Consider the following 17,809-nt stretch of genomic DNA (forward strand, 5'->3'; position numbering starts at 1 on the left):
CAGCACGCCCCAAGCTTCTAGGTGCGCGCAAGCAGTCCGCTGCCGCCCCAAGCCTTGCGCACCCAGCGGGACCTCCTGCCGGGTGCGGGAGGCTTGGGGCGGCAGCGGACTGCTTGCCGGCACGCAGAAGCTTGGGGCGCGCTGACCTCAGCTTGCCCCAAGCTTCTGGATTAGCGCAGCGCACCTGGGGGGGAAATAATTTTTTTTCCCTTTATTTCCCCCCCTAAAATCTAGGTGCGTCTTATGGGCCGGTGCGTCTTATGGGGCGAAAAATACGGTAGGCCAATAAAGGTCAGCTGACTTAGAAATGTCCCTGCAGAGCTGTATGAAGGGATTAGAGATGGGTGAGTGATTATACCTGCTAGGCTTGCTGCTCCTCTGAGATAAAACTCTTTGTCTTCTTGCCCCTCCACTTCTTCAGAGTGCAGCGCTCTTGAAACGGCCGTCTCCAGGTCCCGGCTCAGGTCATAGTCATGATCCCATTCCAAGGGGATGGAATCTACACTAGCAGGAGTGTCACGTCCTGACCTTTCACTTCGGAGAGGCTGGGGAAGAGACAGTGAGAGGTTGGAGGAAGGGTGTGGGGAGAGGACACTGTCTGCAGATTTGTCATGCCAATGTATGTCAGAAAGATCTCCCGATTCATCCAGATCCACTTCGCGATCAGAGAGGTCATGCTCATCATCTGTGAGCTAGAAGGAAACATTAAAGAATCAATTAATAGTCTTCTCAATGGATCAGTGCTAGCTCTAGCTAGGTCAATAAGATAAAAGTGTCATTGTGTAACATTCAAACTCACAACATTCTCATTATGCTTCTTTCTTTTCTGGTTTTATGGGTGTGTTGTTGTTTTTAAAACTCCCATATAACACTAATAAAAAAAGCTAAAAATAAGCATGTCTTGTATGTTTAGTGCTCATCTCTATGGCTGCCTATCAGGTAATTGTCTCTGTTAGATAACATCTCCTTCCAGTCAGGAAATTTACTGCAGTATCTCAGAAATGAGCCAAAATAGTCATGCATTTGGACCAGTACTAGGTCCTTTTCTTTCATCTTCTGAAAACAGCAGTCTGATTTCCAGATATTTCTTATGTACCTCTCTTTTGCATTTTCAGCCTGGAAACTTAAATGAATAATGATGCCTCTCTATATTTAGAAGTGTACCTTTCTGCAAAGAAACAAAATAATGGTCCAGTGGGATCCACTGTGCAGTCCATTATGGATTGTGTAGCTCTGATCTTGCAAATTTCATGCTTATGCATTCACAAAGCTTTAAATTTGCCATACTGAATGTCCTACCTCTGTAAGGCTTTCAACAATTGCTTATGGTGAAAAAAAAACTTACCGGGAGGCGGATTAGTTTTTTATGATACCGTTCAACTCGGCCAAAGACCTCCTGGCAGTATCGCCGAAGCTCATCAAGCTCTTCTTCAATGACAGCTGCATCCAGAGGCTCACTTTTTTCTATCAGCTGCTCACCCTGGGCAATGATCTGTTCAATTTTGTTGTTGTTCAATGATATCTCCTGCTGAAAGGCCTGCATATAATAGTTATAATGAAATTTTAAGGGGTGTGTGTGAAATGTTTCCAGTAAACATATTAATTAAATGATCACTATACCACCTGCTATTTAAATACAGATATTTCAAGACAGTTCAGATAACCATTAAACTAGTACATTTACTGAAAATCTATAAAACATTTATATTATGGAGAGTATCTAGATCAGTCTTCTGTAACCTAGTGCTCTCCAGATCTCTCAGGACTTCAACTCCCATCAGTCCCCGCCAGCACTGGCTAGGGATAATGGAAGTGGTAATTCCAAACATCTGGGGAGCACCAGGTTGCTGAAGCCTGGTATACAACAAGCACACAGATGACCAGGCAGTTGATTATCCCATAGGTAAACAAAATAGAAGGAAGAACACAAAGATTCTCAAGCCATGCTTTTGCATTGTCAAACCGCTTAAGAAGCCAATCAACAAAGATAATGTATATTGTATTCTATTTTATATTGTTATTATACACCACCTGGAAATAACACATAAAGATCCTGCATTCCTAATCTGTTATGTTATTTGGTGACAGTTTCACTTTATTTAAATTCTTTCAGACTCAGGTGCATACCAAGATTTTAAAATATTTAAAGAGTTATCAGTATAAACAAAATATATGTGTTTTTTGAGGCACCATCTACAACACAGTTGTTCAGTCATGGTGCCTTCAGCAATAGCCCAATGATATAATTAGTTGAGACAGAAGACTGATGTGATCCTATCTACTGTCGGGAGTCTATATTCAGTTCTATATTCACCACACAGACCTGATTCCTGGAACAAAAGTATCCTTAGTTGTTTTACACTGCAGAGTGAATGCAAAATAAGGTGATAGGTCGACTTGACTTCAAAACAAAACAAAACATGCCACTAGTATCATAGGAAAATAGACATTTGGCAGAAGACCTGAATCCAGGAACTCCTGAGTATGGGGAATCACAACTGCCACCAAGAGAAGCAATGATGATGGACCCTTAATCGTTGCTCCATCTACTGTTTCCCACTGTGACATGGAAGGGAAGGGCTGTGGCTCAGTGGCAGAACACATACTTTACAAAAGGTCCAGGTTCAATCCCCAGAATCTCTGTGTAGGGATGGAAATATTCAGTGTGGAGAATACTGCACTAGATGGACCAATGGCCTGATGCAGTATAAGGCTGCTTCCATCTGAGAATCTTTAGTTAGGACAAAGCTTGAGTGCTATACAACCGAAATGTCCCATCAGCTCAAAAATGTTCACTTGTGCCAAGGGACCTTCTCCTCTCTATTCCCTTGTGTGCACCTTGTCCCCTCCCCATATCTGCTGTGGAGGGTTGAGGGTAAATCCAGTACAGATTTAGGGAGCACGCTTGGGAAGTAGTGGTCTTGGGCAAGTGGAAATCCTTGCACTGATAGAAGGCTTACTTGGTGCTACTTTAGATACAACCCAGTGACTTGTGCTGGGCATTTCTCCATCTCTTCTCTAAATATGGGTAAAGAAAAGCAACTCGTGAACAAACAATTAAACTTTCAGATGTCATCTGTTTGCTTTCGCTTGCCAGAACTGATTTACTTGGTGTGGGCTGAGAATCCCACTTAGTGCTTTCCTTTCCATTTTCATGTTTATGAAACTTGCTCCGAATAAACCTTTTAAATAATGCGTAAAGTGCTTATTGGGGTTTTTTGTTTTGTTTTGTTACTGTGTGCCTATAGGTTGCATTTCTATACCTTGAGCTGCTTTATCTTGGCCTGAACATCACACTCTGAGAAATGTTCAATGTTGGTTAACTGTAGATCCATCTCTGTAAGCCATACTAGAATGCTGTCGCGTGCCGTCTCAAACTCCTCACGCTGACCAATGAAATGCTAAAAAAGGAAATAAACCTAATTTAAATGCTTATAGCCTTCAACTTTATCAAACATAACTTAAACAGAACCACTACAACTACCACATCAATTAATAAAACTGCAATGTTCTCAACAGCAACTCCCCCCTTCCCCTGATCCAAAAATATACCACCATAAGGAATGAGCTACGAATGGAGAAATACTTTAAGCCTGCGGAGGATGGAGGTCACTCGCTTTTGTAAATTGTCCCATCTCTGGTTTCCTTCATGGACCATCTGCTTGAGGCTGCAAGCAGAGTCAGTGCGGTTCTCTCGGGCCAAGCGGCGGTACTGCTTGTTAATCAGTTCCAGCTGAGTCAGGCTTTCATGAACTTGTCGCTGAAAAGCCTACAAGAATAGCAGCAACAAAAGAGCCTATTAGAGCACTGGCCTCTGTAAATCATGGTTTGTATTTTCCTTGTCCCTGACCTTGGCAACAGGACCACAGAAGAGAAGAGATCTTTGTAGATGGAAATTACTATCAAGGATATTACATGCATGTATGAAGGGGTAATTTAAGAAGTGACTTTTGATTGGTGCTACATATTCTACTAAGAATAAATCAATTCAGTTTTCCCTTAAGTGAATCCAGAGCTACACAACACATGTGATACTGGGATGTCACTGGATGAGACCAAAAGCACATCTAGAGTTGCATCCTGTTTTCAAAATGGCCAATAAGATGCCTATGGGAAGCCTGCAAGTAGGACCTAAGTACAACATCAGTCTCTCCATTTGTGAGTCTCATATGACCAAAACCTTTTTTGTTATGGGAATTCAAGGACTGAGATAGGATGTTGGGCAGTAATCATTTGTGATTCTACAAAATATCCTCTTGGAAAACTAAGTAGATGGTGTGTGTGTGTGTGTGTGTGTGTGTGTGTGTGTGTGTGTGTTTGGGTGTGCTAAATCAACATTGGGAGTGGGAATGAATTTTCCATTACAACAAATTGGCTAAAGATCCTAGTCATAATTTTTCCGTTGTCCTGTAGCTTGGTGTTTTTCCTTGAGTTATTAAAAGTTTTGAAGCAGCAAAAATCCCCACATGATTCTTCCCATTAATTAACAACTCAGGTTAAATGTCAATACGTGGAATGTAAAAACGTGGATAGGTAAGAAAGAACGAAGAGAAAAGAAGAGAAGAGAGTTTTCAAATGCAATGGAAATGGTAATCAGAGGAACAAAACATGTGTTAAGATCAGCAAAGTATCTCTCTTACAGAAACAAAATGCACCTGTCTCTAAATGTATCACAAATACATTTTATAACAGGCAGCCCTTATGTCTAGTGAACCACAGTTGCCATGTAATCTGTTAGTAACTTTTGTTCAAAGGATGGACAGCTGCACATGCTTTCAAGCTCTCAGTGCTGTATTAACAAGAACATGTTTCTAAACTGACTTTAGCAACCTTGTTTACAGTGAAGTTCAAAAAATATCTTCTCAGAATTAAGTCACACAGTCACACAAATGAATTAAGTCACACAAATGAATTAAGTCATTTAGACTTGTTCCTAGGTGAGTGTGTTTAAGCCTGAAGCCCCAGTGGCAATGGCATGAGTGAGAACCGTCACATCAGCTAAGCTAGAATTTTAGAATCCTCATCCTGATAATGAACCAAAAGCACCATTAAGGACATAATCAGAGAAACTCAAGACCAATCTTGATAACCATTTAGGTTCTTGGTACATACAAACTCTACAGAAAAGACCAATGTATGGTTTTTAAAAACCTTGTGGTGTAACGATTCACAAACAAGGAGAGGCTCCTGTGCCTTTAAGAAACTGTATATAGAAGGTGGCATTTCAGAAAATGATGCTGTTCCACTTCTACACAATTGTTACAGAAATCTCACCTTCTTTTGCCTTTTGTCACCTTAAATCCTTATTCTGTGACAGAATGTAGAAATAGTGAATGAAAGAAAAGTTCCAAAGCCAACTAGAATTATTTTTGGAGCTTTTCAGTGACCAGTTAATTTTTTTTCTACAGTAATTATACAATTCAGCATGTAGGAAGGGGAAAGTGATTTGAAACAGTGAGAATACAAGGAGATGAGACAAAAATTACAGGACACTAGCTTCAAGATGAAATCAAGCCAGTTTTAATAAGAAAGGCTAATAAATATACTTGGTTGAGTTTCAGTGGAAATCATTAAATATATGAATCTTCAGTGAGTTAGGGGCAGAGGAAATGAGTAAGAAGAAAAGTTTGAAGAACGTTTTTCTGCAGAGAAATTGATTACTCATCCTGCAAACCTAATAATGCATACGAGTGTTCGCATGATGAAGTCCTACTTGGAAGAGCATAGCAATAGTTTGCAAATGAAATTAAAGAGAAAAGAAAGGATGGTGGGAAATTACCAAGTTTTTAAAAATTAAAAACTTGCGTAAAATTGGATGGCAAGTAATGTTTTGAACAGTTCTCTACATTGTACAATCAGAAAACTCATAGTGTTCACGTGAAATATTTCCAGTCCCCTAAATCATGCCAATGAGCCAATTAGAGCCAGTTAGCTGCTTCCTGGTTCAGGCAAAGCTTGCTTGCATTGAAATTGGCAAACTATGGTTTGCATATGCTTGCCAAACCAGAATTAGAACCTATATTTTGAAGCTGTTTTCCAATACTGGTATGAAGGTTAAAGATTACCTATGGTTTGCCTGAATTAAGCAGTAACTAAATACTCTTGATAAATTCCCATTCCTTCAAAGAATGATTTGGAGATTTGGAAACAATGGCTGCATTCACACATATTGCTAACTCACTATTTAGCATTCATGCATGAGCCTTGTGCCCACTCCTCTTGCCACTTTTCTCAAGGATGAGACTAGGAGGTTTTGTTTCCAATTTTCAACTGACCATGGATACTTGTTAGGCTGGAACCATTGACTATGGTTGGTGTTGAAATGCAGTTTAGGAAAACAAGCCAGTATTAACCAGATTTGAAGCTAGCTTGTTTACTTAACCCAGAGTTAACACTAACTAGTTTGTCTGGTTTAGGACTTAAGAATTAACTACAGTGAGTTAAAAACAGAAGGGAAAATATCCTATTGCCTTCTTGTAGCTGTGCTAAAGGAGAAGGGGTGGGTGGGCAGAATAAACTGAGGCCTATAGCATTATGGAAAGAGTGAGCTTTCTTTGTCTCTAGCCAATTATTTCTCATGAGATGGCTGCAAAAGTATTAATCATTCTATATTAATAAAGAACTTCCCTATCAAGTAACATGCTCTCTGACAGGGCAAGAATACGCTCACTGCTGTAATAGGTTCAAAAGGTAATATATTTCAAATGTAACAAGTCACCTCAAATTTCTTTAGTTCTTCCTTAGCAACCGTGTACAGTACGCCAGAAGAACTAGGGAAAGCAGCTGTTCTTTCAGAAATTTTTAGCCAATCTTCAAAGCGAGAATAATCATCCAGGAACTTTTGCCACAGTCTCCATGTCTCTTCAATCCTGAAGCAGAAAATGAAAAATGAGGATAGGATGTGATTCACTTTAATGATTTTTCAACTTCTCATTTACTTCACCAGCTGCAACAGGGAAATCATGCTGCAAACTTAAGCATGCCCAAGCAAACAACAGTTGTACTGAACAATAACTGGTTCTTAACCAAAGCTTGACAGTAAGTTTGATTAACAAGCAATGAAAATCGTTGGCTGAGCTGGAGCAAGACAGCTGTGGGCTGTTGATTTTTCTCTTTATACATGGCAAATTCTCATTTGGAATTCATATAAAAATTGTAAGATGTTTATAATAAGGGTACAGTAAACCAAGTGCTGAGCAGAATAGGTCCAGAAATGCAATCTTGCTTTTACAAACTACAGCTGCTCTCTAATGATTTCTGAGCACAAAAAGAAACTTTCTCTGTGCATTAAATTCTCGGTAGTTGCCCTATGTTGAATTTAAGGGACAAAACATCCTGGAGGCTTCCTTTCACTAGCACATGAATTGGTATGTCCATCATGCAGTATAGCAAATTACTAATCATACAGGGACTCACAGCATTAAATTGTAAATCATCAAAGGAAATAAAATAGTCATCGAGATAAACTTATCAATGGGTTTAAAAAACAATAACCAACACCCCAAAACATTCACTGTGATGTTGGAAACTACCTTATATAGAGATCATTCACCCATCTAGCTCAGCATTGTCTATACTGCCTGGCAATGGCTCTCTTGGGTTTTAGAGAAGTGTGTTTCCCAGCCCTGAATGGATATGCTAGAGATTGAACCTGAGATCTTTTGCATGCAAAACATATGTTTTTAGGATGTGCAGCAGTGACAGACTCCTTGAACTATATATGCACAATCAGATTGCTTGAACTATATGCACACAACTCTATGTTTAGATCCAGCCCAAAGATTTGGGCCAAGATCCAGCAGTGGGTACTCTGTTGAATACAGAACTGACAAGGTTTCATCCATTCTAAGAAATACTGAGAATCATCTGAGGACTCTCTGGGTTGAGCGCTTACTTGAGTCTCCTTTCCATTGACATAGCACAGATGTTCCGCCACCTTCGGTCCAGGTTCCGTGTGGCCTGCTGGATGGAGTCACATTCTGTTTCAGTGGCACAGGCGTCACAGTCATGGAGCAGAACTTCACAAAGGTTGAGGACAGATGCAACTCCAGTGCTATGTTTCTCTATGTCCCTTTGCAGCTCCTATAGGTCAACAGATGAGCTTGTAAACATCTTAGACAAAAGAGGAGGCAAGCTTTAAAAAAATATGCAGCAGAAGCAAGCAAGGCAAACTTGGAACAGAAATGGATGAAAGCAGCCTATTTGGCAATTGATTACAAAAAAGCCATTCTATGATGAGTGGTTATCAACTTGTCCAACAGTTTTTGACTCAGATTCTAAATGCATGTACTGAAAAGTAAGGTCCACTGAAATAGTGACATTTAGGGAGGAGAGGGAAGCAGTCAGTCACCACACCTACCCACCTGTGTTCTTCTAAAGTAAAAGTAAAGCAAAGGCTTTTGTACTAGCTATATTCAAATTCAAAATCCTTTATTAGGCATAACACACCACTCATTGACAAACAAACATCATATACAGACTGTATAAAATACGGGCTCAGCGAACACAATTTATCCTAGTCCTATTACTAGCTATATTAGCACAAATATTTTTGCTTAAAAAGAAGGAAAAAGTTATGCTGATAACATTGATATACATATTATGGATTACACAAAGTAAGCACTCCTTTCTTTCAATTTAATATTGAGTGTATCTAGGAGCAGTTCTTTGAACCCTGAAAATCCTCTTAAACCTCTCTGCTGAATTATGAAATAACAATCCTTATACAATCAAATGAATTGAATTTCTGAGTAACTTCTCTTTCAGCTGTCAGACAACTGAGTGGCACTTCAAAGCACCCAAAGTGCTTCCCTGCAACGACTTGATTTGAAAACTAAAATTGTCTTTGTTTAGCCTTTATCGTCATTTCTCTATCATTAACCAGCTGGGAACTTATTGTGGTAAGTAGTTAGCATAGTTTATACAAACCTTAAAGTCTGGAATTAAAGGGAGTTATGTTAAACTAAGTTTTACAATATTTAATATGCCAACAAAGGCAAGTAGCTTAATTTTAATAACTAGTGAACATTTTTGATTAACAAATATTGATTTTTGTTTATCAAATCAGAGCCTAACTGATCTAGAAAATTATCTAGTAACAATTCACAAAACAGTGCAAGTGTGCATCTTCTGTTAACTTCAACAGGAGTTGCCTCAGACAAGAATTACTGATGTGAACAATGGTGCCTTCTGGGTTGTATCTGCTATGTTGTGCCATATATACATCTTTCATGGTCCCATATGATCCCTGTTTGGAGGAATATGGATAAATATAGACTATATTATTTTAAAATACAGGCTAATGTAAAATACAGGATGGTATGTGTTCCTCAAGGGCCAGCTTTGGCTGGAAACAATTCAATAGATAAAAAGGTTAGTGTGAGATGCATGTGTGGTATACAGTACATGGTGATATCTGCAGTACAAAAGGAAATTACTAAATGGATGGATGGGTGGGTGGGTCATATGGCAATGGAATCATCCTCATAAAAGAAGTTAACCCTAAGCATGTGATTCAACAGTTTACAGTATCCCTTCTGGACTAAACTTGAACAGTACAACAACAATTCTCAGATTACTGAAAATTTCTAAACCCTGGAATTATTCTTGTGAAGCAAGAATAGCTATAACTATGGGACAAGTTTCCAGTGAGAAGATGTCACTTAGTCTGAAGTTCCAGTAACATTTCACACTCCTTCCTTGACAACATTTTGCCTTGTTTACATTTCTCCAAAACGTTTAGTTTCCTCCCATGTTTCAAACTATGCCCTTTCTTCTCTTCCATTCCTTGAATAGTGTGTGTGTGTGTGTCTAACAGGAAATATAACACCAGGAGCAGTGCTCTAAGTAGTAATACAAACATGTTTTCATGGAAGGCAATTTTACTCGGCCATGAGTGATTGTCAAAGAAAGAAAAGCTCAGAGTAGGCCACTGAAACTGATGACTAAGTTAGGTCCATTAGTTTCAACTCTGTACCCTTTGACTGTGGGGTACAAATTCAACCCATTTTAGATACATTGCTATGCCAGAGTATAATTGTGAATAAATGGTACCTAGTTTTACTTTGAATATATTAGTACTAGTGTCTGGGCAAAGCTGCAGAGTCACTAGCTTGCAGGATTTGCAAGATATATGCCTCTGGGGTAAAGAATGACCCCCACAGAAAATATATTAATGGTTCAATCCTTTTTCTGGGGCCTTCTCAGAAATAAGTCTCACTGAGTTCAGTGAAACGTAGTTCATAGTATTACAGAGTATTATATTTTTCCGTATTTAAAGCTTTTTTTTCTTATTTTTTGTGCATGTGCACATACAGTATTCTTGTGATCTTTTCCAAATGAAAAACATCTGCATAGGTGACTAGATATTAACCAGGTGCTGTAATTTTGTGTCCATATGTACCTGTATGCCCCAGTCAAAATCTACATCATACATTTCATTGTAGGCAGTCTCTGGCCTTTAAACCCCAAGGCTGCAATCCTATGTACACTTACCTGAAAGTGAGGCCCATTTAACTTTCTAGGTAGGGTTTCACTATTAATCTTAGCCCTGTGGCATGTTTCCTGAAGACACATGCTTTGGAGAAGCAGACTGACTGGAAAAGTTCCAATATAGTGAGCTCTATCAGGAAGACACCAGGGGTGGAATTCAACATCATGCCAAGGCGATCATTCTTATCAGCCCAAGCATTTCTGCTTGCCAGATGGAACGACCTGCCCTCTCCCCGCCAGCCCATGCTGGCTTTTTTTTGGGGGGGGGGGGTTAACTTTGCAAAATGCAACATCTCCTGGACTAATGTGTGAATCAAATTTTGCATTCCTCTGAATTTTGCAGTTCTTTTATTAAAGAAAATACCCAAAACACTGCATTTAACTTTAGGACAAAATACATTTAGAAATTTTGTGATATAGCTATATCTATCTATCTAATCCAAATGCACATTTTTCTTTGGACACTTTCTTAAAGCTGCAGATTAATGTAGAAACACAGACTTATGAATGGTCATATGCAAAACTGATGTGGACCCAAAATAGACTAATCCATCTATCTCAGTGTAAAGGTAATGAGTAAATTTGTGCTCAGCCTTTTCACTTTAGACATTGTAAAAGCTACAGTTGGGTCTTGCCAAAAGTAGCTTTTCAGTTGTAGTGAGAAAGCTATGATTCTTTGACTCCTATATGGATTTTTTTCTAAGCAAGCACTTAGAATGGGGTATGCCGAAAATTATTTTAAAAACAAGAAGAAAACCTTATGATTAAGTAAAATGGCGAGTTGAGATCTCTAAAGGGCATTTTTAGGGCTACAGATTCATATAACCAAAAAACAATACAATGAATGCTCAACATCTTAACAATGGCTCAGCCCCCCCCCTTCATTCTTCTTGTTCTGTGTTCATGGCTCTGCAGGTTATGCACAAGCTTGAAAGTTAAACATTATTTCTGTATAGCTCATGCAACCCTGCATGCAAAGGAATTATAGCACATGTTTAAAAACAGCCAACGATGAACATATCTTTTGGCATCCCCAAGTATGGAGAGTCTCAGGCATTTATAATGCTTGCAGTGTACAAACACAGAAGGCTTCCTCTAAGTCTATGGCAGTAAACAGTGCCTCGCAATCCACTCCAAAACTCCCACACAATGAAAAGCTAATTACAGCAGAAGCTGACATTCTGGACATAACATCACAGTGCCTTACCTCATTTGGTAGGGTCAGTGAGCAGTTCCATGTTGACAGCAGAAGACTCTATCAGAGTAATGCTATAAGCATCACCTGCCATGAAATTTAAGGGCATCTTCCTCTCACTGCCCTCTTGCAATATTGAGCTGGATACAGCAGGCCCAAGCCTGTACCACACTTGGATCACTCTCACCTTTGTGCAATGGGGAGTGTGGGTGTTTCATGATTTTTTTTTGTTCTTCTACCTCAGATTTTTGTTTTACCTGCTGCTCATTTAGTTTCCTTTGAATCTCCTCGGAATCACAGGTTTCATAGACAATGGGCTTGGACAATTCTGACTCAATGTGGGCAAGCCAAGATCTCAAGATGCTCATGTTCTTATCCAGCTGCTGGACTGCCACCAGGGTCTCCTTCAGCTTCTTCATCCTGCAGGATCACAGGCAAGATCATGAGTATGTTACTTAATAGTCTGCATTGTTAAACAGCATCTTTATTCTCGTAATTTTCTGTACAGAAGTAGTTGGGCTTTTACATCTGAGCACCACGCTCTTAGGTACAAATATTATAAACAAGGGCTTATACTTTTAACAAAATGTATCTTATTTCATGACCACATCTTGATACAGAAGGCACTGCCAAGTAGGAAAACATTTTTGTGAGATTAATATACATAGAAAAATCTGAAACGTATCTCTACAAACCCTATTTCTGAAGTCTTGGACTCTACAGCTCAGTTCTCAGAACACACTGGGAGTACTAAACACAATAACAAAATGCTTTCAGATGTAAGAGTGAATTGTAGCATTATTTTTTACTGTAGCACTACTCTTTTTACTGTAGAAGTAGTTCTTTCAAGATGCAGTGCTGTTAAGAGAAAGAAAAGACTTCTTGGTACCCATTTTGGTCCAAGTAGTGTTTGCCGTTGATAATAGCCACCTTAACTTTTATCTTGATTAACAAAGAAATGAGCTATTATTCAGAATTTTTCTGGTTATTTTTTCTTAGTGCAACAACTGTGTAGTTGTTATGGGGAATCCAGACCTCTTTAATCAGTGCATAACTTTTCATGTGGGGCTATCGCATTTTTCCCCAACCCAAGATTGCACTATTTTTTGCCAACATTTTAATCTCTAACAACATAATTGATGCAGAACAGTGTATTGTCTTTTGTGGTTAAGCTATATCCACAACGAACCATTGGCACAGCTCAAAACAAAAGCTGAATGTAAAACAGAAAAAAACTTGGCCCTAAAAATCTTTGGGCCAATTTATTTTGCTTCTTTTTTCTTCCCTGTACAATTAAGTACTTCTTTACTCCCACATACAGGATTGCATAGAAAACAGGTGTGGGCTTTCAGCACTTATACTTCTCCACAGGACCTTCCACATGATGGAAAGGATCATGTGGAGAAAAGAAGTGGCTGGTTCACATATTCAAACAGCCATTTGTCAACTTCAGTAGGAACAGATTTACTAACCTGCAGGGGCCTTTACTGAAACCTTGTTAGAAGTACATTAGTGCGTAACAAGAAAATTAACAATTCTGTTTGTCTGCTTTTGGAACGTAACTTTCATAAGCAACTAAATACAAATTCACTTTGTTTTCCAAGGGCTACAGCATGTTATATTAAATTGTATTTTTTTCTCTCATTCAAATTTAAATTTAAAACAATATATTTCTTATAATATACACTCTAAAACACACACAAATAAAAGAAGTGCTTTATAAAACTTTTCCCAAAATTCTGGTAGTGGCTGAGTGTTATATAAACAAACTGCTCTTCTCACAACATAAATGTGATAGTCAACTGAAGGCTAAATGATTTTCAAAGAAATACTACCTAGAAGCAGAACATAACCAGTTACATTTAGAAAACCAAGTACTATTTGTCACACTGACACACAAAATGCGCCCAAAGTATTTACTTTGATTTTACAACTTTCATTTTCTTCATGACAGCAAATCTATCAAATATTTCTAAAGCAAAATATGTTACATACAATTACACCCCATTAGCCTTGAAAAAGACTAGCAAGGAAAATTAGTGAAGGCAGATGAAGGAATTCTTTTCAAAACAAGAAAAGTAATGAACAAACTTATGGATGATTTACATGGATTCCCCCCCCCCCATGGGAAACAACTTCCCTTTAATTAACAGATTCCTAATAAAAGATATGCCAGAGTGTTTTTACAGTGTTCAATTACAGGGCGCAGAAGGAACTGGTCCTGCTACCTTTTCTGACAGGTCCCGTAGCAGCTGTTTTAGAAGAAAGAGGTACCCCCCCCCTCATAATTGATCACAAGGTGTGGTGCATGCACACTATTTGAATGGGAATGCTCATTAATTTTTGGGCAACCCCCTCAAATATTTTATTGGGGGAGGGGGGCAAAGGGACCTCAGCCCCTAGCAATTGGCTCCTGTGTTTAGATGGCTATAGCAGGCATAATTTGGTTTAAAATGGTTGTGGTGGGGAGAGTACCCAGAAGATAGGATTTCACTGAAGGCTCTCGCACCCCTGCCCCAATGTGAGCCTTGGATATTGCACTCTGAATATAACATATTCCAAAATGTATATGCAATACAGTGGATGCTTGGGTTGCAAACGTGATCCGTGCGGGATGCACGTTCGCAACCCGCGTCTGCGCACGCACGGGTTGTGATTCGGCACATGCACGACCACCAAAATCCGGAAGTAGCCCATTCCGGTACTTCTGGATTTGGTGGTCCACAACCCAAAAAAACGCAACCTGAAGTGGCTGTAACCCGAGGTATGACTGTAGTTGCCTTTTCAGACACAAAGTGCTGGAATAGGTGCCAGTCTGTCAGGAGAGAACAGCCTAAACCAAAAGGTATACGTAGGTCCACTCTGTGCATGTGCAGCTTTTAGAATCTTTAGCTTGACAGGTCCCAATCTGATCTCCAAGCATTGTTTTCCCATAATGCCTGAACACCCTAGGGCTGCTGCTGCGCAGTCGCATGGAAAGGGTGTGGCTTACCTACTACGCTCACAGATGGTCTTAATTAAAAAGCAAAGTGGTAGAAAAGTCACAATCATGCATTCCCACCCTGTAATTGTGAAGCATTCACAGTGCAAATTCGCACAATTGCAGGTGGAGCTAAAAGCACTGTACCTTCAAATAAAAATAAAGTGATTCCAGAAGAGAAAAGGACTTAGATCTATAGAGGGATTGAAAAAAAGGCACAATTTCCCCCTTGCTGGTTGGTTAATATATGAAACAGCAATACCGAAAACAGATTAAAAGTAAAAATAAGATAACAAATGAAGGCATTGAGACTAATTGCAGCATTTTCCTTATGTCTATATTTGGGGGGGGGGGGAGGGAACAGGGAAAGCAAACACTTGGGTGCTCTTCTAGACATTTTTGCATGTTTTTCTGGCAACATACCAGGCAGCTTTCCACCTCTGCCTGAAGGAAAGTGTGAATTAAATAAACACTTTTAAGTTTTAAACACCAGCAACTGAACCAAAACCTCACATTGTAAACCTGCTTTGACTTAGGTAAGCTTAGAATCAAAGTCTGAGATATATCCACACGCTTTGGGTTTGGAGAAGATTAAGTAGAAATCATGACAGAGCTATCAATAGCTTTTCATTCATCAAATGGCAAATCCCTTGACTAAACCTAGCAACATAATTTGTGCTTCAAACAACATGGAAAATAAACATGTGTCCATGGGCTTACTCCAGCCGTTTTGCTCTCTGGCTTGAATCAGGGCTTACGGGATTTGTTTGCATGCATGTTATCTAGGAAACACAGTTGTGTGGGAACAAGGACACATACTAACTCAAATAGATGTGCAGGAAAATGTCATGAAAGACAATGGAATGAATGTAGTTCTTGTTGTGTGTATGTGAGAGACAGACCACAGCACAGCTGCAGACAGAGTAGCTTTTATCTCCTTTGAGGTAAATATGCAGCAGTATCCTTGGGAGTCAGTGTTCTAGGAAAACCTGCAGCAATCCTGAAAATCCCTGGGCATGCTGCTTTAAGAAGCTTGGTCTAAGTCCTTTCTCTTGATTCAGAGAGCTCATGTTCAAAATAGCAGCTTGAAATCATCACATGATAGGTTTAACCAAGGTTATATACATTTAGCAAGCCTGATACACAAGTACAGTAAGTCCCCTGTGACTTGCTGTACATTCCTTACAGCCCACATCTTAACCATTTGACCTTGCTCACTTTCTAATCTAATTGTCCAGGATCATTATTCTTCATTAACAAATATCTGTAACTTTAAAAGTAACATTATATTTTCATTACAATAACTAGTTTAAATCCTAAGTAATCTGGCATTTTTATGTGTGGGGAATTTTTTTTTGGTACCATTAAACACTATGATATTTCTTTTTAGACAAATACATGTCTTAAAGTATTTTTATACTGAACATGCATCTACTATTATTCAAGTGCACTACATTGTATCATGAAGTCATAGAATCATGATTAAGCCAGACAGCTGGCTTCTAATAATAACTTGTAATGGTTTTTTAATTTTTTAAAAAAAGAAGTGTAAGGTTTTTTCAGATTTTCCCCCAGCTTTATTTCAATTCTTCAAGGTATAACTATACAGATCTTAAGATCTTTAGAAAAAAAGCAAGTTGGATTCAGAAAATATAACTATATATCTAGAACTTAAAGAAGAAAATAAATCTATTTCCTAGTGACTGAGAAAGCTGTATTGCAGCTCTGATACATGTTCACTTATAATAACATTCTCTTAGGAAATAAGTAACACATAAAATGCTATGTATAGCTTGCTGGTAATATTTAGAGTGTCTTTGGTGGTTTAAGATAAATTCAGAATGCTGATAGCAAGGATCAGAGCGTATATCCTGCTTGAAATACTTCTGTAAAACCAGTCTCCATGCCTGCCCTTTTCTGTGCCTTCTTTACAGCACATGGAAGACTGTGAAGTCAAATGCATTTTCTGCTATGGCTCATGTGTAGTTTGTGATCCTGCATTTAACTGGCAGTAAAACTAGGTGTACGGTTTCACTGAGCAAGTCACTCCGATGAGCAGGGTGGTTGTTTCCAGTTCATTTTGCTCATTCCAGAACTGCAAAGATTTGTGCTTTATAAAATGTAAGGATCTGTTTATCAGCGCTTAGCTCCCATTTAGTCACCTACTCAACATGGAAAAGGTCTAAAATAGGAAAAGAAACACATAAAAGAAAAAAGTAATAATGAATCAAAATGTTCACATGCCTTGTCACATCGCAATTGCAATCAGGGAGGTCTGAATCCACACTGCGGTCATCTGCCATCTTCACGGCCCATAAATCCACCAACACCAGCATTAAGCTTTCCAGCACAAAAATTAAGAACATTCAGTCCAAAATCTTCTCAAGAGTGTGCCACACAGAGCACCATGTGCACACACAAAACGCTCACACTCCCAACAAATGTTAGTAACTCACTGCCTGATAATATGAGCCCAAGCAGTGACAAGTGGTCATGTTTCTAAATAAAACTTACATTCATCAACATGTGCCAGGGTGATCTCCTGGAATGTAGGCCACGAATGGGGGGGGGGGGAAGGGGGGGAAGGCTCCACTGCAGACTCTGAACAGTTGTAGACTCAACTGTCCAAGAGTCCAGGAGAAAATGTGCCCGGTTATTGTAAACAAAGCAGAGGCTTGTGTGTTTCTTTCCTTGTTTTTATGGGTAATATCGGGGTGATTTCTTTTTATAAGAGACAGAATTCCTACTGGACTATAAGAGGCAAGGGATTAAACAAATGAAAAGAGAAAGGAAAAGAGAAAAAGTTTAAGTTCAGAATAAGTTTAAGATTACTACAGCTTGAGTAAAGATACAAAAGAAATTGGCACTGAGCACGTTCCTTGTTTAATGATTTTATGCAACCCACCCACCCCAAGAATGAGTATCAATAAACTTGGGCACAAACCAGCCTTAGTGAAGCAAGTCTCATTGGTATTAAGGAGAGGCACACAAGCAACACTTATACTAACAGCAAGGGAATTTAAAATGTGTTTTAAAATGATAGACATGGACACTCTATTTTGTGGGGGAGGGAAATCATAGTAAATTTATTTATTTTTACTGAATGTATTTTTATCTACCCAATCAACCAAATGATTTACAAG

At 39.0% G+C, this 17,809-nt stretch overlaps 1 protein-coding gene across 16 annotated transcripts in view; it reads right to left on the reverse strand.

Annotated features, from left to right (window-relative positions):
* Positions 1 to 17,809, reverse strand: part of SYNE1 (spectrin repeat containing nuclear envelope protein 1) — a 285,408-nt gene that overhangs the window by 28,287 nt on the left and 239,312 nt on the right. For 14 of the 16 annotated variants that reach the window (XM_081187166.1, XM_081187171.1, XM_081187169.1 and 11 more), the window contains 7 exons: positions 11,944 to 12,106; positions 7,895 to 8,082; positions 6,719 to 6,869; positions 3,587 to 3,769; positions 3,264 to 3,401; positions 1,346 to 1,537; positions 359 to 692 (listed from right to left, as the gene is read on the reverse strand). In XM_081187166.1, the coding sequence (XP_081043292.1) occupies positions 359 to 692; positions 1,346 to 1,537; positions 3,264 to 3,401; positions 3,587 to 3,769; positions 6,719 to 6,869; positions 7,895 to 8,082; positions 11,944 to 12,106 (1,349 nt within the window). Of the gene's footprint in view, positions 1 to 358; positions 693 to 1,345; positions 1,538 to 3,263; positions 3,402 to 3,586; positions 3,770 to 6,718; positions 6,870 to 7,894; positions 8,083 to 11,943; positions 12,107 to 16,910; positions 17,107 to 17,809 lie in introns of those variants that run through there. The other 2 variants (XM_081187164.1, XM_081187161.1) reach the window with 2 other exon arrangements.

Source organism: Podarcis bocagei (genome assembly GCF_964188305.1).
Source record: "Podarcis bocagei genome assembly, chromosome: 3".
Taxonomy (NCBI): domain Eukaryota; kingdom Metazoa; phylum Chordata; class Lepidosauria; order Squamata; family Lacertidae; genus Podarcis; species Podarcis bocagei.